This window comes from Haplochromis burtoni, unplaced genomic scaffold, assembly GCF_018398535.1.
Source record: "Haplochromis burtoni strain Fernald_Lab_line unplaced genomic scaffold, NCSU_Asbu1 Contig_212, whole genome shotgun sequence".
In the NCBI taxonomy this organism is placed as follows: domain Eukaryota; kingdom Metazoa; phylum Chordata; class Actinopteri; order Cichliformes; family Cichlidae; genus Haplochromis; species Haplochromis burtoni.
In genome coordinates, this window is record NW_024582573.1 from 659,391 (window position 1) to 684,817 (window position 25,427).

At 40.2% G+C, this 25,427-nt stretch overlaps 1 protein-coding gene across 6 annotated transcripts in view; it reads left to right on the plus strand.

Moving 5' to 3' along the window:
- Nucleotides 1-25,427, plus strand: part of rhbdl3 (rhomboid, veinlet-like 3 (Drosophila)) — a 74,520-nt gene that overhangs the window by 11,301 nt on the left and 37,792 nt on the right. The window contains exon 1 of one of the 6 annotated variants that reach the window (XM_005936445.3): nt 7,350-7,397. The exons of 3 other annotated variants lie outside the window; for them this stretch is intronic. In XM_005936445.3, coding sequence (XP_005936507.2) covers nt 7,362-7,397 — 36 coding nt within the window. In that variant the 5' untranslated portion in view covers nt 7,350-7,361. Of the gene's footprint in view, nt 1-7,349; nt 7,398-16,982; nt 17,465-17,487; nt 17,680-25,427 lie in introns of those variants that run through there. 2 more of the 6 variants (XM_042226445.1, XM_005936444.3) reach the window with 2 other exon arrangements.

Below are 25,427 nucleotides of genomic sequence, written 5' to 3' on the forward strand. Positions count from 1 at the left end.
GAATGCTCTGCTGACTCAGTAACTGCAGCATTCCACATATCCTCTTTTATTAACATCAGCATAAAGACTGTGCACCAGGAGCTTCGTGGGATGGGTTACCTGTAGCCATGAGGCTGCTGTAGGTGTACAGTCCTTTATAATTATTGGTAGGTATTTTCTATATCTCATTTTAAAGTTGAGAAAAGTTTAAAGCCCTGTCCACACAGGAACTCAGTTACATTCAATGACTTCAAGAGAGGATGGGCGAAATACCTGCAAAGTGGGCGGGTCCAATTGAAACTTTTCTCAATGTTGAGGCAAATGATTGAGAGCGCAGGATAGCACTCATTGACATATGACAAGGTAGTAAATAAATGAGAGGGTTACCTACAGGAATGTCCACTAGTGATCAACCATCAGCGACAAAGTGATGCTTGATGAGTGAATCCCACTCATCAAGTGGACGGGCTTAACTCAGGATCATCCACTTTGCGTTGCCTACAGTTGTTTCACCTGTTGTCGTTTAAAGTTGATCATGCACGGAGAAACAAATGTAATAAAATATACTTATTCTCTTATTTACTTTATATTTGTATCGTTCAAAACACTAAGTGAGAATCATTTTGTCCAAACCAATCAGATGTAGAGATGCTCCAAAGTCACAAATGTAAGATGGCAAAAACTCATTTAGATAAGAGGATACATTTGAACACTCAATATTCACTTTTTTTTGTAGGTATTGATGATATACAATATGAGTTACAGAAGTAGTCATATGAAGAAATTAAAAGCTGTAAAAATCTTGCTCATTCTTCCACAGATGACAGCTAGTTTACTTTCTTCGTCTATTTCAACGTAGCAGTGCAGGATCACTGTTTAACAGAGTCCGGTTTCCTTGTAGCAGGTCATCACTCTGATCCTCCAGGGGATCAAAGACACATTGCAGGTCCATTCATTCCTCATTGTATCAACAGGTCTTCCCACAGGTTGCAGAGCTGTTGACAGATCTGGTCATGACCCATTACACATTACAGCAACTAGCAGCTGTGTGCGTGTGTGTTTACATGTGTGGCACACTTGTAAGCTAAGCAGTTCTTGAACCTTGTGGCACATGAAATACAAAATGACTCCCTTTTTCTCAGTTTATAGATGTTGTGTGAATGTTCTCCCCAGTGAGATATCAAGAAAACCACAATTTTAGGACGCATTCCTATGCCATAGGCCATGCAGGTCCACAATGAAGCCTTGCAGGTGTGGTGTTGACACAGGTACAATAACCCTGTGTTTGCTGTGTATACCTGTCTGTGTGTTTCAGTGCTCTGATTTCTTCCTCTTCAGTCAAGCACTTCCCATTAAGGAATGTTTCTGACTGAGTGTTCAGCTGAGCCAACTCTTTCATTCCCCTCTCTTCTCCCAGTAGAAGAAGCGTTTAGTGCTCACTAAGACAGATGGCACATTGACAACCACCTCAAACGAAAGCTGACAACTGCTACCGCAGATGTTTAGGCCCATGTGCTGGATTCATAATGCTGGCTGTATTTGCTGAGTTTGAACTCTAAATTGTTTGTTGGCTTTCAGATCACTTTGTCTCACTATGTGCTCAGCTGTCCGTGAAGCGCTGTTCTAACAAAGTGCTTCTCCAGCGACTCCTTGTTTATTCCCACACCTCCTTGTCTCTCCGGAGAGTTTGCAGTCATGACAGACTGTTGTGCAGACAAGAGGAAAAATGCATAATTCAAAGGTAATGGCATTTTTTTCTTTTTTGCTGCTTTTTTTTTTTTTGCGCCCACAGTAAAACTTTAGGTGGTGAGCTCAGATCGCATTTTTCTGGATTTACTTCTCTAAATTTACTAAAACCTTTTTCTTAGTTTAGGGGCATTTTCCATCCATACATTTGTCACAAAAACAAAACAGTACTGTGAAAAAAATCTGAATTTCTTGATTAAAGGTGTAATAGGTGCAATATGTTATTGAAACATGTCCAAAAATACATGGAAATATAGCACATAAGGCAAAAGCAGAGTTTGTTCAATTCTAATAGGCTTAAAAGTCAATATTTGGTATGAAAATCTTTAGAAGCTTAGTGATTAAACACTTTCACATGTCTGCATACTTTCATGGAAAGTATGCAGACGTTTGCTTTAAACATCATGGGTGGTGGCATAGCTGAGAAGATAGATACATGTGCGTACAGTATACAGTACCTGACATTTCTTTATATTTTTTATAGGAAAATGGAAAGTAGATACAGTTATTTATTGAAATATCTGCACACATACATTAAAATATAGTATAGAAGGCAAAAACTAAGTTTGTTCAGTTCTAATGAGCTTGCAAGTCAATAATTGGTGTGACCACCTTTATTCTTCAGCACAGCCTGAACTCTCTTTGTTTCTTTAAGTAGTCTTCAGGAGTAGTTCTCCAGGCTTCCTGAAGGACATTAAACGCTTTGGATGTTGGCCGATAGTGCTCTGTTGTGTGTTCTTCTATTCATGCTTTTACTGCTTTTGTTGAAAAATGAAGCTGTTGCCAATCAGAACCTTTCCAGATGATAATTCAGGGTAAATCAAAATCTGAAGACACTTTTCTATCTCCGTATTTCCATCAGTTTTCACACCAACACCATTCCCAATACCACTGTGTGAAATGCAGCTCCAAGCTGTAGACACTCACAGTTGTACCAGCTTTGAGGTCACGTGACTCTGTTTGTCTCTCATATTTTTCACAAGTTCTGCTAAAGAAATGGGAACAAAGTTTGCCTTTATTTATCTATTTACTTATTTATCTTTTACAGGCTGCTAGCAGTAAAATGTGTACAGACACAATTTAAAACGGATTCTTTTCTATGTATAGACACATATAAGAAAGATAAACACTGGAGCCAAGCAGCCAATGTCCAAAAACCCCTCCAAAACATATAAGACCTCCAGAAAGCCTGGAGAACTCTTGCTCAACACCACTTTAAAAATGAACAGAAAATGTGTCCATTCTCTCTTTTGTCTGTGCTCAGTGGCTTCTCTGGTTTGTGTTCACATGACAACTTTCCAGAAGCAGACTGTATATAACCCCCAAACTGGTGTCACTTTACTTAATAACGCACTTAGAAGAATATAAACAATTTACTTGACACGGTACAGGTGGGACTGTGGGCCCGGACGCTTCGTTATAACTTTTTGCAGAGCAGTGGTTCTCTCTGCAGCCCTCACATCAGGTTCCTCTGTCTGCCACATCAAGATTGGTTAAATAAATTAGGCGGACAAGTGACTTCCCTCAGACTCGGTGCCTGCCCCAGTTTCAAGATCAGGAAGCTGGCTTCAAGAAAGGGAGAGAGATGTTTACTGTTTACTAATGTGGGTAATCATAGAGTCACGATTGAGATGATAATATCATCACACATTACCCACAGTAACGATGGTATTGCACTGATTTTGTAGCAATTGATACATCATGACATCTAAGTAAATAACTAAATAAGAAAATATTTTTAGCAGCTGCATTTTGCTGTCAGCGTGTGTGTGTGTGTGTGTGTGTGTGTGTGTGTGTGTGTGTGTGTGTGTGTGTGTGTGTGTGTGTGTGTGTGTGTGTGTGTGTGTGTGGGACCTCAGTAGGTCACATTAGTGGAGAATTCTCTTTAGAGTGTCTGCGTGTTTTATTAGAAATGTTGGTATTTGGTGACAGCACAATGATAATGGTGTCCCTAGAGAAAGTGATACGTGATACTGATACTTAGCCCCATCCTACTGTTTCCTTACTGCTTTCTTATTTTATTTTGAAGTATATAAGGTTCCCTTGCATTTATTTATTGCCATGTTTGATGTTATACCTATAACGTAATGTAATGTAACATTGACCAATAAAACCCCCATAAAGGGTATGCCTTAGGGTGTCATCCTGGTGAATGGCGGTACTTTAAGATTATGCACATCAAGATGACGGTGATGAAAATGCTCAGCATGAGGTTCACTCTGGGATATCATCCACCGATGGATGACATCATAATGGCTTCCTCCATCTTTTGTATACAGTTTCAGAGTAAACCAGAGGAGTTTTGAATGTTGGCAGTTTTAGATTTCAAGAAGAAAGTCAAATTGAAGAAAATGCTTGTAACTTTGGATGGGTTTTATTCAAAAGTTTGAATATTGCAGATAAGAAAGGCAAAACTTTGGAGCTTTTCGTTGTATCTTGGACCAGGAGCTGTTGTGTCAGACTGTTCACATCAGGAGAGAGGCTCTGTGAATTGCGTTTTTAAGTCAGGAGTCCAGATCGTTCACATTTTTGCAGCCTTCTTACTGACTACGTTACCCATACCACAGCAAAGCAAAGGAAGCTTCCTGATGTTTTTATGTGATTCATGACATCGGTGTTTCTTTGCAAAGCAATTACAATGAATATCAAAAAAAGTTACAAAAAAACTGAGTTATGTTGAAATTGCATGGGTAGTAATCAAAGTGTACAAAGTGTATTTGGACTATCTTACACTAAAGGAAGGGAATAACTGGCTTTTTAATAGGGTATTATGTAGTGATTTGAGTTTTTCTGCTGACTTTGAACTCTATATAACCTTAAAAGATGAAAAGAGGTTTTACACACTAAAACATAATTTTGTTAGAGAAAAAGTTGTTATGCGTCTGAGAGTAAACGTTAAATATTAGTGGGGTTTTTAGAGATTTTGGAGCTTTTATATTTTATATAAAAGCTCTTTTATGTCAACATAACCGCTTGATTTGTTTGGGTGAGAGGATGGGTCAGTAACTCTCAGACATCTTGGGCCAGCCCGGCAGGCTCAGCAAATGTCCAAGGTGAGTGACAGTGCTTAGCTTTCACACAGATACCATCCTGTCTCCCCTGTGTCGTCTTACAGGGCATCGATGCCAAAGCCTGCCAGCCGGTCCAAAGTGCTGAAGTGGCTAACAGTGCCAAGGGCAAAACCACATCACAGCGTGCAACACAAAATTAGACAAAGAGGATCTGCAGCCATTGTAACTCCTTAACTTTCTGATTTGATGTTTACTGAATTCTAGCATCCTTTTGAATATTAGCATTGATACTGCTGACTGCTGCAGTGGCGTCTGTTCATAAAGGGGTAAATAAGATAAACTGCACACTGAATCATTCAGGTTATAAAACATAATCCAGACTGCATGTAATTTTGCAATGAAGGCCCATGGTAAAATACAGGGACATGAAATTAGGTCATAGATGGAGTTGTTCCCACTGATGATAAAAATTTCAGCAATTTTTCAGCAGTGTTTACTATGAAGCATGAGCTTCAGGGAAGATACTTTGATTCCCTTTCTCTCATGGTTGGACAGGCGTAACTGTTTTTAGACAAAATATATTTTGTACTCCTCAAAGAGAATAGCCTGTGTTGTTCAGCACTGGGGAAAAAACTGTTGCCATAGTTTTACAGCACAGTAATGTCAGACTGTGTGCTTAATTAAGATATTAGTAAGAAATAATAAATCGCTGCTGTAAGTTAGAATAGATCTCGGGCTTGATCCTACATCTCTTATGGCACTTGCTCATTACATGGACACAAGTTGTAAATTTATAGATTTGATGGTTGGGTTTGTTGATGGCAAGAAATTGCATCTTACATTTTCATTTTAGTTTCTCAACTCAGACCTATAATGCAGACACAGCGGGGCTTATCTGAGCTGTTTTAGACTCTCATGGCTCAGCTATGGCACTGGCAGATGCTGTGTGGGTCTGATGTGCCCCAGTTGTCATGTGAAAATGAAAGGTTTCACAGGGCTCTATGCAGTCCTGTAAAAATCTAAGTATAACCGTACTGTTTCCATAGGAATTTAGAGGGTAAGTTGCAGCACTGGTGTAGCTTATCAAATGCACATCATCAGTTATCATAAAGTGTGACTTCCTCTATGAAAGCAGATGTTTTAGCAGTTTGCTGGTCTGGAGCCTTTAAGTGTGTTTTAACACAATGCCACAATCTTCCCAGGAGTGGACATCCCAGCAAATTCACCTCAGTACTCAGAGAAACTGTAGCAGACTCAAGAGCTACATCTCAGTTAGTAGTACACTTAGAAAAAGACTGAACAATTATGACTTATTAGGAATGGTTTGCAGGAGAAAGCTTCTTCTCTCTAAAACATGACATCATGGCTTAAGTTTAAGCCGAAGTTGTATCTGAACAAACCAGAAGACTTGATGGAACAAATGGAACAATGCCCTTTGAATACATAAGCGTAGAATGGAGATGTTTGACCAGAATACACATCGCCACATTAGACAAAAACCAAACACAGCATATCAGCAGAAACACCTCATACCAGCTGCCAAGCACGGTGGTGGACGGGTAATAACTTGGGCTTGTTTTCCAGTAACCTTGGCATCTTGCAGTCATTGATTAGACCATGAACTCCTCTGTATAGCAAAGTATTGTAGAGTCAAATGTGCAGCCATCTGTCCACTAGCTAAATTTTGGTCCAAAATTGGACCACGCAACAGGACAGGGATCCCAAGCACAACAACAAATCTACAACAGAATAGCTGAAAGGGAAAAGCATCAAGGAGCTGCGATGATTCAGTCAACGTCCAGACTTCAGCCTGTGGTTGGATCTTTTCATAAACAAATGATTGTAAATCTCCATGAATCAAAGCACCATTGTAAAGAACAGGGGACTAAACCTGTTATGCAGTTATGTGAGAGACCGATGAAGTCATGCAGAAAATGACTATTTCAACTTGTTGCTGCTAAAAGTGTTTCTACAAGCTATTGAACTATGGGGCGTACTTGCTTTTTCCACAGGGCTACAATGTCCTGCACCAACTGTATTTTTCACATGACGGTAAAATTAATGAATGACTGAACTTTGGCTATTAGACACACCCTGAATAAAGACCCGCCAGTAGGGATGGGTACCGGTGTGGTTCTGACATAAACGGTAGTAACCAGACCGAAAAGCAGCGCACATTTCGGTGCTTTATTTCGGTGCTTTTTTTTCCTGAGCTGTGATACACTTTTAGCCAATCATTTTACGTTTCCGAGGATCGTAGGCGGGGCCAGGTACGTACGTTCTGTTAGAGCAGAGCTACAGATTAAAAATGTCCAAGGCGAAGCGGTCAAAAGTCTGGCTGTACTTCATAGCAAAATATGCAAACTCAGCAGCCTGCAACAAGTGCTTTAAGCTGATACTGTGATACTGTCAAAGGAGGTAGCACCTCAAATCCGATGAAACACCTGGCGACGCATAGCGTTTTTTTTAAAAGCCCAGAAATGCGCCGTATTTGATAGCTTGCTGCGAGACCTCACACCGAGCACATCTACTGCGGGTGGGTTGCCTGTTATGCAACATCCCCCAAAAACACGAAGAGGAGAGTCCTGGCCCCTAGCCCTGCCAGTGTAGCAGAAATGATGACGGATGATGGTGGCAGCAGCAGCAGCCGTTCTTCTCTGCGTGAGTAGCTAATTTACGTTGAGTAGGCTAACCACCTTATTACATTAATGCATGTAAGGTGAACTAGCAAACATCATCATAGCTACATGCTGTCCTCTTGTTTGATGGCAGATGCTCCCTTCACCCTGGCTAAAAAGGCTAAAATGACCAAAGAAAAAGTGGAAAACAGTTAAACATGAGAGGTTTAGGACAAAGTTTGTGTTTTTTCCATTGTTTAAGCACTACTTCCAGCCAAGAGTGATGCCATATATGCCCCATAGCTGCAGAAAAGGCTAACATTGTTATATTTTTACAAAAAACAGCTGAACATGAGAGGTTTTTGGACCAATTTTGTGTTCTCCATTCTTTAAGCACCGTTTGAGCACCGGCACCGTTTCAAAAGTACCGATTTGGCACCGGTATCGGATAAAACCTAAACGATACCCATCCCTACCCGCCAGTCAAGAACGTAAAGGACTAATAAAGCTTACTGCATTTGATCCTAACATTTCACTATCTGTGGAGAATTTACCAACACTGAGTCTTAGTGTGTTGTTTAATTTAATATCTGTTGAACTCACTGTAGGGAGCTAATTTTCAGCTTAGTAATTCTCATTTAAGGCAAATTGAGGACGGGAATTACTGCTGTGCTAAAAACTGGGAAATGTCATGACTGATTATTATAACTGTTAGATGAAACACAATAAAATTACACTGTTAACCAAACAGTATTTAATATAGATTGGTCACATTATGTCACTGAATAGGGACTATATTTTGGCTGACTGAGATACAGTCTCTCAAATAATTGTTAGCATGGGGGAACATCCTTAAACAGGCCTTTTATGTATAAGGATACACAGTGGTCAGAGGTTGAGATAACAGAGGCTTTTCAAATAGATAATAGGCAACATAGAAATTTTCATATAGCTTTTACTGTTGTAAATTGAGCTGAATTAACCTTCAACAATAGAAAACATGCAAAGTGCAGATATTTCTAGATATGGATTGAAAAGCTTTTAAAAGAAATAAATAGTATTTGTGGATCTTCAACGTTGCTTTTTTGTAGTTGTAATGTGTTTGTGTTCAGCTTACCTCAATAATTAGTCAGTGGATCTAAAGCTAGCTCCGTTCCTGTAAAAAATCAGAATTTGATATGTTGTAGTCAGAATGAATATTACTCAGCTTTCAGCTTATTACTCTGTCCGGATTTGTTGCGATCACTTTTGTGCTGTGGGGCAGTAAAAACCTCATTTATTGCAATCTCAAAATCTTTTGTATATCCACTTGGTCTCGTAGTGCTGTCTTGAGTGCTGACACTAACCGTAAGGATAACATAAGAGGGAATTGCTGTAACCTGACATTAAGTGAGAGAAGATTCATTTCACAGCATTGATAATGGAAGATTCTCAGCCTGTAAATCCATCCCTAATCCTTTGCCAGCCCAGTGGGGTATTTGCGTTTTTATGTGGTTGTGTCACTTCCAAATGTGGCTGTAGTGATCACAGCGCATCCTTAATGCATTTTGGTGCAGTCGCTCTGTTTACTTGGAATCAGATCAAACAAACTGCATGTTAATGTTGAGTGTGAAAACAGGGCCTGTTCTGTGACAACACCATCACCTTGTCTCCTCTGTTGCAGTGTTTAGTAGAAATCTTCTCAGAGTTACAGAAGGAGATGGGGGTATTCTTATGGTCGTCACTGGGTTTGCTGAAGCCACATTTGCAGACATAGTGTCTCGTCAGAGTGCCTGTCAGAGTCTGACACTGAAGTTGCCATTAGATAACGCTTATCTCCTTCAGGGGAAAAACTGCCAAGGTTATGATAACTTACAGTTCAATTTCAGGTGGAACGAGAATCCATATTTATTATTTTTACAACAGTCTTTCTGAAATAAACTTCACTTTTTAATGAGGTATTTATGTGTGTGCAATCACATATGACATATAACAGACAGTCAACACAGGATTACATAAAGTGCAATGTGCAAAAATTGCAAAAAACAAAACAAAGACAGTGCAACACCAGACAGAACAGAACAATGCAGGCACAAGACAGTGTGGACACAACAGAGCAAACATGTGCACACACAACAGTATATGTGTGTGTGTGTGTGTGTGTGTGTGTGTGTGTGTGTGCTTGTGTACTCTAATGAAATCTGTGCATGGATCTTATTATTTCGACTCTTTCTTATTCTTCAGTGAGGATATTGTGGCAACATTGGTGATTCAACTCAGACTGGGAACAGAAAAAGTGTCAAACGGACTCTTTTGCTTACTTTTCTTCAGAACTTGAAGATATGTAGATATGAAGATATGAAGATGCAAGAAAAGGTCAGGAGAGAGTTAACTTAGTTTGGCACAACCCACCCCCCCCCCCCCAAAAAAAAGTATAAAGCTGGTCATAAGATCCATGAGATGAACAGGAAGAGATGAAGGTGTTGGATCAGGAAATTTGGTATGCCAAATATACAGCAACTATTTTGTTACTCAGTGACAAGTGGGAGCTCAAAATGCCAGTGATGTTGTATGTCTGCAATTTAAGCTGAAGCATCTTCATCAATCCGGTATGTGCAAAATGGAGTTATGGAGCTGTTATTAATCATATCTGTTACCTAGCTAACTCTGATTTATAACTTATTTCAAACAGCTAACCAGATATAGTGTTTAGTGAAATATGCTCTTTTATTTTGGTAGCTAAAGTCATTTTGTTTGTGTTCAAGCACTTAACTACAAATATAGACTGTATATAAATGATGGAAGTAGCCATCATTAGCCACTGTTTTCTGGATTTCCAATTTTAAAACTTCAACTTTTTTTTTTTTTGGCCGCTGCCATGTTGCTAATTTTAAGGGTCACGAGTAACATGTCACCCTGACTTCCTCAATGAAGACCCCTGTCATACAAGCCTACAGAGCGGCCGGAGAATAATGTGTATTCCCCAACTGGTTGGTGAGTGGTTGCTGATGGTTGCTTGCTGTTTTCCGGATGAAACCAGTCACAAAGGGGATGTTGCACCAAAAACCTTGCAGTTACTTTGGTCATTAGCAGATTGCCACTTTCACATGTAGCTTGCATGGACTGGTCTGTGGATGGTCCCTGAGTTGAAGTGAAACTTGTAAAAGTACAACAGAAGCCAGAAATATAAAAAGTTTGTCTTCAAAGTAAAAGTTGTCTTACAGCTGCAACCAACATATTGGGGGCAGCTTTTTGAAGGCGAATTGTTTCTGTTTCCAGTTTGTGTTATGTGTTTCACAGAGCAGTTGCCATTTGTTTTCAGCCCAGTCACCATCTTTAACGCAAATCGTAGGCCACCATAGTCTTCTAATGACCGCAGGAAGAAGGTTTGCACTGCAGCACTATATCTCAGTTTGATCTAGAAACTGCTAGTAAGAATTCACATTTATCCTTAGTGACTAGCGGTTGCCAGAAAGTCTGAGGCCTAAGGCTAGCATGCATGTTTAGCAAGCTGCATCCATAAGCTGCATGGTGCATCGCCACAAATATCTGTTATTTAGTGACGAGTAATGCACTAATAAAATACCTGAATTTTACTCACCTAAACTGCAACAAAGACTTCAATAATTCAGTTAAAAAGCTTCAAACTCACTAGCATCACAAAGACAATCGAGACCTCTCATCCAGTGTAGGATATATTTTTAATGCCGTTGTTGAAGCTGAAGACATTTTCACATCTGAACATGGGAGCCAATGGGGATCGACTTAGCTTTATGTGTTGAATTTTGTTTCTATTTGAAAATGTTAGTATGAGTCTCAACTATTCTCAAATATTTACATAAAAGGACAAAAAAAACCTGAAAGAAGTCAGATATGTTGTTTTTTTGGAAAAAACTATATAATAACCTACACTTCCTGTAAAAACTTGATTGTGAGGTCTTTGGTTGCTGTATGAATGCAACATAACTGCCTCACATCTTAAACACCTTGAACTGCTTTTTCTGTTTTTTGTTTTTTTGAAACTCGAGTAATGTGGGTTGAAAGAACTCCCTTCTTCTTCTGCCTTAAAAGGAAAGGGGAGTCGACCATGGAGAGAGTGGGGATTGTCTCTTGCTCGCTGATTTCTAAGGATTATGGGAATAGGATTATGAAGTTGAGGGTGCCCGAATGGGACTTTCCACTACTGCCAAGGATCAGGAGACAGCTAACTGGCTGGCTGCCTGATTGTAGCTGATTAATAAAAGCTACTGCTTGCAGAGTGGCCTCCAAAGAGCAAATGAAGGGTTCTGTATACTGGTGTAACATGTCCTTTTGCATGCAGTGTGTTTCTTCTATTAAGGGAGAAATTCTTGTTTAAGATTGACAGACAGTTTCAAAAGTCCCACCCAGCCCAGATGGCTACCTTGAAAATGTTTCTGAGAGCCAGATTAACTCCACCATCCTCACCCCCAGCCTCTTGCAGCTCACCCTTTCCCCCCTTTTCTTTTTGAGATTTAAAGAAAATAAGTCTGGGGCCTCCCCTTGGGGCAGCCCAAGCTCGGGTCCATTTGCCAGCTATTATAGATCATAAATCTTTGTGGTGAATGGAACCGCTGCCATCAGTGGTGCAGGGATTTGATTGTGTTTTGGGGAGAGCTGACCTGAGGGCAGGCCTGTAGCAAAAGAGAGGAATGAATGCGAGAGAAAGACAGCCTGGGGAATGGCTCATTAAACAAATGTTTCTCCCCACTTTTTGTTCCCCTTCTTATCCTGTGAGGAGCTGCTGAATGTGTTGAGCACTGAAGGGACGTTTGATAGAGGGTTTGGCCTGGCTTTAATGAAGGGTTCTCACCTCGTTGTAAAGGGGAGGTTTGGGGAGAAAAGGTCACTAATCTCCATCTTTGTCTCAGCGCTGACCTGCCTGTGCCCTTTGCCTGAGTGACATGGATGCTCTGTTATAACTTTGTTGGTGTATGTGTGTGTTTGACATGAATTTTGACTTCTCCATGCCTCCTGGCAGATTAGCTCACGTGTGTGTGTCTGTAAAAGTGACATTTGTGCTCTTGTGGTGTAAAAAGCTTTCTTCCTGGACATGTCTTGTCTTGCGTGTCCAGTTTGTGTCTTTGTTTGTGTGTTTAATTGTGTTTCCATACATGCTTTTCTCCACTCTGAATGCTTTCACAAGCACAGACGGGAGGTAAAGTGTTTATTTGAACACATGTTAGACAGCCTGCTGAGGGCCATTCAGCTGTCTGCTACAATCCACTCTGCTTCTGGAAATGCCCTGGGGGCAGTACAGCTCTCTCTCTCATTTCACCCATCTTTTAAACTATCAACCAGTCTGTCCCGCTCCATATTGCCTTCTGTCAGACAAAATCAAACCCCATTCATACTAATGCAGATAACTCTGAAAGCACATCTTTTTCTTACACCCACTCGTGGATGTCAAGGCTTAAATTTGAGTTTTTCCCAATTCTTTCTAAAATGCAGGTAATAGTATTTAAGGAGAAAATGTTGCAGTTTTTTGTTTTGCATGGATTAATGCCATTCTGTCAATGATGCACTTAGGATCTGCAAAAGTGTTTGTTGGCATGTAATGTATAATTTCATTAGCAATGTGCTTTTTGCTGCTATACCTTGTCCCCCTCCATAAGCTTGTTGCCACTGCTGCCAAAGTTCACATGACATTGGATACTCTAAACCCCATGTCAAAAACCATCTGTAGATATCCAAGCATACATCCAAGTCTACACATGCTCGTGACTAGAGATCAATATTGGTAAACCAGCTTTTACCATCAATGCAATTATAATATGTAATTCTGAATTCAGTGTTCAGTACTATACGAATGTCACACTACCAGAAATTTAGTAGTCGGTACGAATACCGGAAGAACTGCAAGATTCTCGATACCCAGTTGAATGCCAAAACAAAACGATCATCCTGCGGACACAAACTCCTTCATTAAAAAGTCATTTTAAAACACAGACATGGTGGAAAAGTTTACAATTTTTAAATTATATTTTGTTAACAAGACACAGAGTGAAAGGTTAAGATGGCTCCTGAGTAACCTACAAATGTTACATTTGCATTACATTAGCATAAGAGTTTAACGTTTGCTATTGTAAACATTTTGATCTATGAAACAAAAGTTGAGCTTACAAGGCCAAGAAAGATCACATTTTGTTGCTGTGAGTTGAAACTTACTCAAACTGAATTCTTTGAATAGGTCTTGGGTGCTTCGCTACATTGGAAATACTTCCGCCCAACATCAATTGCATCTTGCCTTTGGTGAATCAATTATGATCCCTTATTAAACCCCCGTTGAACACAGTACTTGTCATGTCGGACCCCAACACACGCACACAGACCAGCGGTATAGTGACAGCAAACACAATCAGTCACTCGTCCCAAACACCTGTTCAGCCCCGCCTCCGCGCTGCCCCGGGAGCTCACCGTGCCACCCCTCCTCTGCAGCGGGCCAGAGACCACGTCCACGCCACAGTACTGTTATTGCAGACTCCGCCTTTTTTACCAATAATTTGGAGCAGAACCAATGTTGAAATCGCACTAGTCTTCTTCTTCTTCTGGATGCAAGGATAAACTAGACCACTTGTAGCTGTACGCTGCCTCCTTCAGTTCCAGAAGACTGGAACATACCTTTACCCATAGGTATGTACTGTCTCAATACATACCTATGGGTTGGGACAACTAATGGTACCACACATATCAGTTCAGGTGACATCCCTACAGCAGTGAAAGTTGAAAGCTGTAAAAAGTCTTGCATGTGATTCGCAGAACGAACTAATAAGCTAAGGGGTGTTCTATTTAGGCCAGTTTCTGCTCCGTCTGCAGGCTGCTTTGCAACCCACCTCCACCCCAGCATCATGTGTCAGTGTCATCTTTGTTCTCATTGTTGCGATTTATGTTTTGTACTGAAGGGGTGATCCCAGAGCCATACATTTAAATTGGTCCTGATTGAGCTGTTTTAATTCATATAGTAAAATCTTTACAAAAACTAAACAAAACCTAAGCATGCATGTAAATCAGCGGTCTCCAACCTTTTTTGCGCCACGGACCGGTTTATGCCGGACAATATTTTCACAGACCGGCCTTTAAGGTGCCGCGGATAAATACAACAAAATAAAACTAGTACCAGTACCGAAAAAAAGAAGATTTATTCATAACACACGTGAAAAGACCCATAAAAACGATAACAAAATAACGCTGAAAACCGATAAAAACCCTGAAATCCATACATTTCACACCTGAGCCTCTACTCTCGCAGCCCGGTACCAAACGACTCACGGACCGGTACCGGTCCGAGGCCCGGGGTTTGGGGACCGCTGATGTAAATCACAGAATCCAATCACAGAACTCTATTGAACCCATAGGAATAACAGTAGTAACACTCACCTATGGTTAGTTTGTTGTCTCATTCACACTCGGTTTATCAAAGTTATTGCAACAGTTGGCTTCCATGGAGTAAGCTTCATCCAACAAGTAGCACCGCAGAACTTGCTAATAAATGTAGAGCCTGAATGTAATGTCTCCCCATTCAGCATCTGTCAAAGAAAACTGCTGATGATATTATGACTGCATCTTGTCACCCACAGACCAAAGTAGCTCTTTGTCTGCAACAGCTTTAAACCAGGAAGGAATGTGGTTTTAAACTTTAAGAGTACATAGGCTTTGTGATTTAACAGTGCAATGAAGTGTGCATCTAAGGGTGTGTTAATGGATATTCAGGGACACACAGTTGGTATGCAGCCCTCTTTTGTGGCGCTCGGTGATAGATCTCAGCTGTCTGTGCAGTGAGCTGCTGTGATGTGTTGGGAATTAGCAGAGATGTCGATGGGACAGATACTCAGCATGCTGCTGGGTGATCAAGGGTATTGATACTGTGTTACCCAGAAACATTCAGTTTAGATTAAGCTGCTCCAAGGTGCTTTATAGTTACATGGAAGTGAGTTTTCTTATTAAGATTATTTGCTTATTAAGATTATTTGCTTAAGGCAGAGCGCCTATGTTTTTTCTATTCGGTCTTACTTAGTGAAGCAGAATAAAGAGGATGCCAGTATTTACAGCAGTGAGTGGCTGCACAGAAAAGAGAGAGGTTGTACAATTTCACACCTTCAGCAGAAACTAATATTACAGTGTAGAGGTTTGCTTAGACCCACTGAACACAGGTTGCACAGCATAACAGCTCTACAGACACTATTAAAATCTAGCGAGTCCATAAAAAATACAAAAAAACTGTGCATTAAATATAGACGGAGACACTTTAAAAAAGCTACTTTAATACCACCTTAAGCTTTGGAGAAATGAAACACCAATTATCATTTTAGTCTTCCAGCCATGAATAAACTGACTGAAATGATGTTTCTGACATTTTTCAGATATCTATCCTGATCTAATGTTTCACTTGTATGTCTCAATCGTATCATAATGATACCATTAAGCGGATTTTTGCACCATTGCAATTGTAGAAAGGATAAATTTGCAATAAGCATCCCACTCAGGCAGGATTTCCTCCTCAGCCTTAAGTAGACGAGGATCTCTTAATAAACAGTGTCACCTGGGAACTGTACTTATTGCCATTAATGATAACTAAATGTGAAACCACTCCTGTAGTTTTGATCAGGGTTTACAGATGAATTAACTGTGAAGCTGTTTCCGTCTCAGTGTGTAGTTGTATGTTTATATGCTATCTCCGTGCAGCACAGTAAGATGTCTACAGATTTAAAGTAATACCTTTGCGTCTGACACCTATCCATATACTCCATCTGTGTGTGCACACACACATGTACCCACTGAAGACATCTTCACGTAGATCAACGTTGCCTGGTTACTGGCCAGTTGGCAAGGGAACGGTGACAGCCCATGCTAATTTGTGATGGCCTGAGATGACTCTGTTCGTGCCTACGTGTCTGTGCGCGTGTGTGTATGTGTATGTGTAAGATCAATGAAGGTTTCTAATCTGTCAAGTGAGACAGGTGACCCAGCAAGGCTTTGATTTGCCCAGACACAACAGCAGACTCTCTAAAATCAATTTATGTTATAGCGACAAAATGAGCAACTTACCTGACTTAACTCAAAAAATATATTTTGATACTGAAGTGGTCCTAAAAGAAGTAGCAGTGCATAATTCTGATCTTTTTTAAAAGATTTTTTTAATTAAAAGAATAAAATGAAGCAGTGTATTCTCACATATTCTTATTTGCATGCTTTTTGATACAGAAATATGTACTGTGTCAGAATTGTCTGTTTCATGGTGAAGTAGACAGAGTAAAAGAAGGCGAGCGGAGAGAGTATATTAGACTACGCGCAAGAAAAAGCAATTACCTGTGGGCGGCTACGTGCACTTCCCATCACATAGAACAGGAAAGCAGTGGAGAGAGGAGAAATGAAGACAAAAGGGAGCGGAAGCTGTATCAGGAAAAAAAGGAAAGGAAAAAGGAAAGAGCGGAGATACTGTGGCCGAAAGAGTCTGCAAGTCAGCTGTCTCTGTGAGAGCTGATAAGCCTAATCTGAGTGAATACAGTTTTGGAAGTAATGCCATGCATTTGAAATTTCGAGGTTTTGGGTTGGTTTTTTTTTGGGGGGGGGGTGATGTGATATTGAGACTTTGAGTTTGAATTAGGAGGAAGAATGTCCAGGTGCAACCAGCTGCTCCGCCGAGTGAATTTTAGCTTCGGTGCAGAAAGTTTTTCTATTTGGACTCTCTCTCGTCTTCTAAAAACATGAGAGTTGGTTCAATTTAATGCTCAAACTTAAACATCAAGTGACTTCACTTTTACCATACACAGCTCTGCATTGTTCTTGTATTATTTGTCTGAGTATTTCTTTTAGAACATGACCAAAATATATGTATACACACACACTCTCTGAGCACTTATGAAACACCTGTGTAACCCTGTTCTATTCAATATGAGTGTTACAACCCTAGCTGAGACTACTGTGACTTATACCTGTGTGGGTGTCTCCTGCCTTAAGTGCCACCCTTCTGTGCAGCTGCCTCCAATCAGCAATTAGGCCAGGAGTGCTTAAGGCCAGAGCTTCAGTGCCAGAGAGCCTTTTTGTTTGTTTTTTTTTTACAGCTTGTGAGCGATGTGTGTGTCTGGACTTCTTACTCCTGCTCTGTGAAGAAAGGTTGTTTTTGACCATTTAACCTTTTTGATTCTTTTGTTTTTTTTTGTGCAGCTTCTAGGCATTGTTGTATTTTTACTTCTTTTGATAGTGTTAGCTCCTTGTCCTTCTTTTCTAGTTTAATTATTAATAACAACTTTTATTTAATTGATATTTTTGCCTCCTGGTCTCTTTGTCTTCAACCTGAACACTTTGAACAAGCAATGGCTTACGATAAGGTAACATCCAGTAGTAGAAGCCATACAAATATGTATGTAAATCCATGGAAAGTTATACATGAACAGGTACATGAACACACAAGCCTGTAAATATACAGGTAACTGCACATATCCATAGATACATATACATGTGCCGAAGGTAAAAAGAGAAACAAATTTTCATTCAATTTCTACTTGATCTGATACATACTGTGCATGTTCTATACATGGATTTAAATTGTACGTTATTCAAAAGTGCAGTGCAAAGGTTTTTCTTGATGGTGCCATAGTTTCAGTCCTTAGTTTGAAATACACTTTTGTTTTGAATTAGTTGACAAAAGTTGAGTTTTTTCCTACAGAACTATCCCGTATGGCAAAACACTTTTGTAGATTAGCAGGTAAAGGAGTAGATAAGCATTATCAATACATTATCATTATATAAAATATTACTTTTGTTCTTTCCCCACTTCTCCTGGTTTTTCAGGTGAACGTCACAATGAGTGAGGACCTTAATGTTACACCATTCTGCCCACAGACATTTGGCCAGTAGGCTCTTCAGGGTCATACCCTTGTGCACCTCTGGCCCGCTCTGCAATTGTTAGGTTGTTGCATTTATGTTGTGACTATTTTTGTGTCTGTAATTTCACCAGAGAGCAGACATAAACAGAAATAACCGTTGTCATCACTAGTAAATGTTTTGTTTACCTCGTCAGCAAACATGATAGAGACGCAATATTAGCAATAGTTTGGAATATAATGTAGTATATATCACATATTTATGTTTAAGTGACTTTCTTTATTTCTCACACTGTTCTTCTACGCATCTTCTTCTGCGTCCTTAAGTGGTTTGTGAAATGCCAGCCTTAATAAAATTGACATTTGAATAATTATTGTTCTTAATATTATTATTCTGATTATTATATGTATTTCACATCCCCGAGCTACTTGCATGCACTTCTCAGTGATTACTCTTTTGTCTCTCTTGTTGCTCCTTTGTCTCTTACACTCCAAAGCAAAGTGGCTTCGTCCTGCTCTCTGTCCTACAACAATCATCTTTTTGCGCTACAAGCTCGGGGAAATAACAAGTTCAAGTGTGCGTTCTGTGCAACACTTGCCCCTCAGTGTTTCACCCGAGTTTCCCAGGGGAAAACACCGCTCATATTCAAGCATGAGTAACGAGGTAAAGAAAGCGGAGTGGGTGAGAAATTGTTGGTCCTGCTATTTAATGAAAGTGGGTTGTAATAGAGAGCTGTGCTGGGACAAGAAAGGTCCTCCCTCAGCTTGTTGAACTTGCTGATGTATGCTCTGTCACAATGTTGCTTAATTGACTTGTTTTGTGCCCAGCTGAAGGTTATTGCATCAAAAGAAGTAATTTTATCTGGCACCTGGAATCTGTAGTACTTTGTCCTGCAAGCTTCCATTTATAGGCTACAGTCTGGACATTCTTTTAAGTATTATAATTTTAAACTTCATCCTCATGTTATTTTATCACGACTTAGCAAAAGAAATGTTACCATTATCTCAAAAGATCAAAGACTCAACTGGATAGCCAGCTTAACCCCCATCAGTGGTCAGCATATTTATAACTTTTAATCCTTTTAATCCTTTCCTGAGTTTCTTTGCTTTATTTCTAGCTTTTCCCTTGTTTTCTCTTCCTCCCTCTCTTCTCCCTTACTCATCTGTGGCCTTGGCCTTTGAGTCTTAAGTTTTTATGGCTGCATTAACAGGCACTGCTTGGCATTTGGGGGGCTATTAGAAGTCTTGTTGAGTCATTAGTCATGCGTTTGAAGTGTGATGTGGGCAGAGCACTGGCTTGGCCAGCGGGGGCCGTGACATGCATGGTGAGCTGGTCTCTATGCGAGCCAGACGGCTGACCTTTTCCAGCAGAATCCTCCACGACAAGAGAGGTGAAGTCTGAGTAATTAATGGTGTGAAACTGTGGTTGCTCATCACATCCCTTCCTTTCACGACGTCTTGTCACTCAGCCTTCAAGTGACACCGGCGGATGATCCACCTGGGAGGAGCAGAGAGGTAATGGATCTTCCTTTCTGTGTTTATCCCAGGTGGAGATCTCTCCCCAGCTGAATGCTTTCAAAGTTCATTTTGAACACGGATGATAATGAAACTGAAAAGAGGATCTGTGTGACAGCAAGACTAAAGCGAGTCATCCAGCTTCAGTGTGAGACAAGTTGACTTGAGCTGATTGGTTTTCCTTCATTTCAGTAAAAAGTTCTACCCTTTGAGGTTTAAAAAAAATAACACATGCACTGCAGAGCATAATTAAAGTAACGATTAGATGCTGCTGAATTCTTCTGCTCTGAACGGTGTTGGTTTTGTCTGGGTAACTGAATTTGTTCTCTGTCAGAAAACAATGATACGACAAACGGGCTACTGACTGGTAGCCCGTCTGCATCAGTGCCTGCCTGAGCTGGAAGCTGTCAAACTGGCCCCAGGCTGTGGGAAAGATTAGAACCGCTGATGTCAGACTGACCGACGTCAATTTGGCACTTTTTACTTCGAAAGAGAGCTGACTGCTGTGCTGTCTTACATGTATATATGCTTTACAATGTGTGTGTTTGCAAGGCTTTGAACCTTTCGGTAAATGAATTTTCAAAATAATGAGTTATTATTGATGTTCATGCATTTGAGCATACTTGCACCAAGACAAAACTTCTGAGAATGATGATCACGTTTGAAAAATACTTAATTGTTAAGTTGTTATCCAATTATTTCCTTGTAGTGTTAAATTTAAAACCAACAAATAAAATTAGGGATGCACGATTATGGCCAAAATGATTATCATGCTTAGTTTGTTCAGTATTGTTTGCGATTATTTATCACAATTATTCTTCAATTGTGTTGGCAAAAAATGTTTTCATTGCATTGTCATGTAAACACTCCTTTCACATTTTCATATCTGTACAAATCTTTGCATCCGGATAACATCAACACCACACTACTTTTACATTAAGCTACATACCTGTTAATTAAAACAGGGTGTTTATTCACCTTGCCTGTTGAAGTGTTTGTACATGCATGATGCATATGACTAAAATGCACACGGTGTTCAGTGGGCTCCTATCTTTGGTTGGTGATTTCAGAAAGTTTTGTCAGCTGTGCGGGCTCACTTTTATGGACATCAGAGTTGATTTTGGATGATTTAAGTAAGTGACCAATTCATAGTGGTGTTGGCCAGAGGGGCCGATGGCGCGATATGGCAGCCTCGCTTCTGTCAGTCTGCCCCAGGGCAGCTGTGGCTACAACTGTAGCTTGCTTGATATTTGATATTCATGCATTCATTATACTTATACAGTTTGTGGTTTGTTTTCAGGTGGCTGAATAAGCTCATTGCAGACACAACTCTACAGCACTTTTTGCACATGATTAGTTCTCGGTTAGCAACACTTGGGCTAAATCAAGCGCTGTTGTTTGGAAATCAAAAGTATTTCCAAACAACAGAGGGTGATCCATTTGGAGGATAATCTCTTCATCTTCTCTTATGCCAGACATTTCAGTTTTGTTGTATATTTGTCTTTTAATGTAATTTTGCTCATCCACACTCGTCCGGAAAAACTCAAGCTGTGTGATGCAGGGAGCAGCTGTGACTGGCACATGCAGGAACAGGTTATGGATCTGATTTAGGGAGTGCCTCATTAGCTTTTGCTTTGAGTTTAGCATGCATTTTCAGTGTCTCTCGGTCACGTTCCTTTAATTGTGGGAAGCCAAAATCGTGAACATTAAAATTCAATGAACTGTGCAGCCCTAGATAAAGTATATTAACAAAGGTGTTGATAGTAGCTTGTCTATTAGAACATTGAAATGAAAAAACCCAAAGGGCAAAGAAAAAATCAGGGCATAATAAAGTAATCACCATAGATCATTAGGATTCTGCATACTACACACGTGTCATGGCAATTTTGTATATGTGGTTTTGTGTTGCTAAAGGGAAAATATGGAAAAATGCTTTTTCAAATGCATCACTTCGCATGGAAATGGCCAGAATTGGTGCAAAGACACACACATCACCAACATGAAGATTTTCATCCATGATTGCTCATAGCCCCATAATCTTGACTGGGGTCTTTTGGGTGATGTCAGCTGTCGGTCTGAGTGTTTGACTTTTCACCTCTCCATCGCTGCTCCGCCTCTACCATTAAGGGTTGCCTCCCGCCGACAAGCTGTCGGCTCCACTCAACCTGAACTAGTCTCCTAAATGAGGCTGGGTCCTGCTAGCGGGGCTTATGACAAGCTCTAAAACCACAGAGCGTCTCCCAGCTTACAGTGGCAATAACTCTGATAATGTACTCTTTCAGCTGGGCTAGATAATGCAAAAAAAAAGGCAAAGGAAATAAAAGAATGGGAGTGTGTGAGAAAGATGAAAGAGAAGGCAGAAGAAGGAAAAAAATCACACAGGGAAACCCCTCCTGTTGTCAAGGTCACATCCTGAAAAGCCTGATTAACATGAGAAGGTGAGTGTGTTTGAGTGGTTTCAGTTGTAGGGTCTGAGTAATGGCCAGTGAATGAGGTGCCGCTGGTTTTGCCTGTCCTCCCTGGTGCTTCAGTGTAATTAGCAAGGAGACTAACAAGCTTTAACGAGGCAGGCTTTTTATTAGAACTGCTAATTGCTCCATGCCAGGGGAATATTCAGGAAGCACAGGGAAGTGGAATTATAATACGTGTGTGTGTGTGTGTGTGTGTGTGTGTGTGTGTGTGTGTGTGTGTAAATGTGCAGTATCTGCTCAGAAAGGCAATAACACTCAAAGACTGTATTTAGACAGGAATCTACATGTAAAATTGTTCACATGCTTATTTACATTCCCGTTTTCCCTTTTGAATTCACATGTGTATTCCATGTTTATAGGTGAGACAAATTAAAGGAAAAATTAGCATCTTCAGTTACCTTTGCGTATTTGTGCTTCTGTTTGGGTGTGCTTAGGTTTGATGTAACGCTCTAATCAAACTGAGATTTTCTTCCAATCATTTCAAGTTTCAAATGGTTGCATTTCCTTCTCTTTGCCCTGACTGAACTTTGTTAACTCAAATTATAAGGTTCTTTTTAGCTGACTCTCATTCAGGAATTTCTTTTTCGTATAAACTTGTTTATCTGCATGCTAGGCCTCGGTAATCATTCTTATCAGATTCACAAGTTAATGAAGAATATTCATTGGTTACTATGATTGATTTGATTAGGACACAGCAAGGATCTCCTGGTTGTAAATCAGCTGGCCAGCTGTGACCTTTCTGTGTGGAGTTTACATGTTGTCACTGCAGCTCCCACAGTCCAAAGACATGCAAGTTAGTTTTATTAGTGATATGAAGTTAGTGTCAGTGTGAACTTGGATGTGAATGGTTGTCTGACTCTCTGTGCTGGCCCTGCAATAGACTGGCATCCTGTCCAAGATTTACCCTGCCTTTTACTCATGACAGCTGGGATAAGCTCCAGCTACATCAGGGCCACGAAATGGACGAGCTGTTAAGGAACTGGATGTTTTGAACAAGCTCTGATTTCCTGAGAAAAGTTGCTTGATTTTTTTATTTTTCATATGCTAATTACTGATTCTGATTCCCTCTAGACTCCATGCACACATATCTTTTAATTAATTACAGTGTTGTCCTCATACTCAGTGATCAAACATGTCATGTAGTCTTACTGAGACAGATTTTGAATCTTTAACAGGGTGTCTCGGAGTTTCTAACACCAGCAGGTTGAAGTTCAGATGCTGTTTTTACAAAAGTCATTAGGAAAGAGAATCTGCCAGCTCGTTAAATTGCCTTTTGTAATGTCAGCCACAGTCAATTAGCTGCTCTGCCTTCATGCTCCATCCTTCATGATGTATTGCATATAAAAATACTGTAACACTATCTATCTATCTATCTCTCTATCTCTCTATCTATCTGGGAGAACCTCAACATCTCCAAGTGTTTTACAGCAAAGCAACTTGTTCTCTGAAAGAATTTAACAGGACACGGTAGAATAGCCTCATTGCTATGAGTTGTAATGAGATGTTTGATTTACTGTAGAAAATACAAGATGCCAGTGGCTGGATAACCAAAAATCTTGTTTTGTCTGTGGGTCAGCAGCTCGAGCAGGCAGAAGCTGCTTTTTTTTGTACTGCACAATCCTTAAAATAGCAACAACTGAACACTGTCTGACTGTGTGGTATGACTGTAGGTAATTATATTGCTGAACAGGCTGCGTGCTGATGGATTATGCCACACCATGTATTTAACTGGAAGGAAGTAATAAATGATACACTGTATGTAGATGTAATATATATTTTTCCTTAATACCCCAAATAACAATATTTAGGTAAAAAATAATTGAGCTGAGCATACATCTGCAGAGCCAAAGTTGTATGTTGACTGTATTTACATGCATTCTGCTCTCTAATTCTTCTTAATATCAAATAACACTACCAAAGTAAGTCTACTGCATCCTAAAGATAGTGTCTATTTTTAGCAATCCCTCCTTAAAACCACCTGCAGTGTGTGGTTGCACACACTCAAACACATGTAATTGCATTCTCAACCTGGATGTGCTGCCACAGCGCGGTGCTTTGCTACTTAGCCATAGTCGTACCTACACCACCAGGAGGATGTTATTCTTAAAATGTGTGACACTGGGAATCTTTACTGACTCCACGGGCAGCAGTCATGTTTGTTTATTTCCTCACGTCCTTGTCCATGTGCAAACCTTTGCAGCTTTCAGGTAATCCAGGTACTTAACAATTCTTTACATGGGATAGAGTGACATTATCAATGGGAAAAATGGCTCGTGCGTGTCATTCCATCCCAGTGAGACAGGTCACACATGTCACGCTTGTTACTGCACCAACCCGTATGACTGAATGAATTATTTTCCAGTGTGAAATTAGCTCTGTGGTGATGCAGCTTCAATTTCCTGTCCTGTTAGTTTGTTTCACCACATTTCTGACGTAGGCAGTGAGAAAAGAGTGACTGTCAGAATGACTCACAGCCTACATTTTGTGATTACATGCTATAGTATGAACTTCTTCCTGCAGAGCCTCCAGGGTACATCCTGTCTAAAATGTAGATGAGGTTATCAAAAATTTTGGCAGTCTGTTTTCCGCTGATGTTGCATAAATCATACATAAGTTTACTGTCAGCAGTGGAACAACAGATCTCATTTTCTTCCTAAACAATTAAAAAGGTTTTGTCAGACACAGAATAAAAAGTTTTCCCACTGTGTGCAATTATCCCATTTCAGCATTCAACACATCAGTTCTTAACGGCTTGACAGCTTATTAACTGTTTACTGATGTACAGTTGTGGTAAGACATACGCATACACTCATTATGGGCATGTATGTCATGGTAGTTTTGGGCTTTTAAGGCATTCTTTGAACTAAAAATAAGTTTTAATGTATTTTGGGTTTAAATTGGGATACATACAGACCCAAATATATGCATATATCCCCCACTAATATTTGGTTTAATCTCTACTATCAATCTGCACCGAAATCAGTCAAATTTTGGTAACAATCAACAAGCTTCTCGCATTGGTAGTCAAATAGCTCAGTCTTTGTCTCGTCGGACCATAAAACTTTTCTCCAAAAGGCATTTGGCTTGTCCATGTGGGCAGCTACAAATTTCACTCGAACTTGGAGGTGTGGGTTTTGGAGCAGGGGCTTCTTTTTTGGTCGGCACCCTCTCAGTCCATGGCGATTTCAAACTGTCTTCACTGTGGAGAGTGACGGTGGTGTTCCAGGAGTTTCTAGTTCATGGCAGGCTTGTGCAATTGTTGGCTCC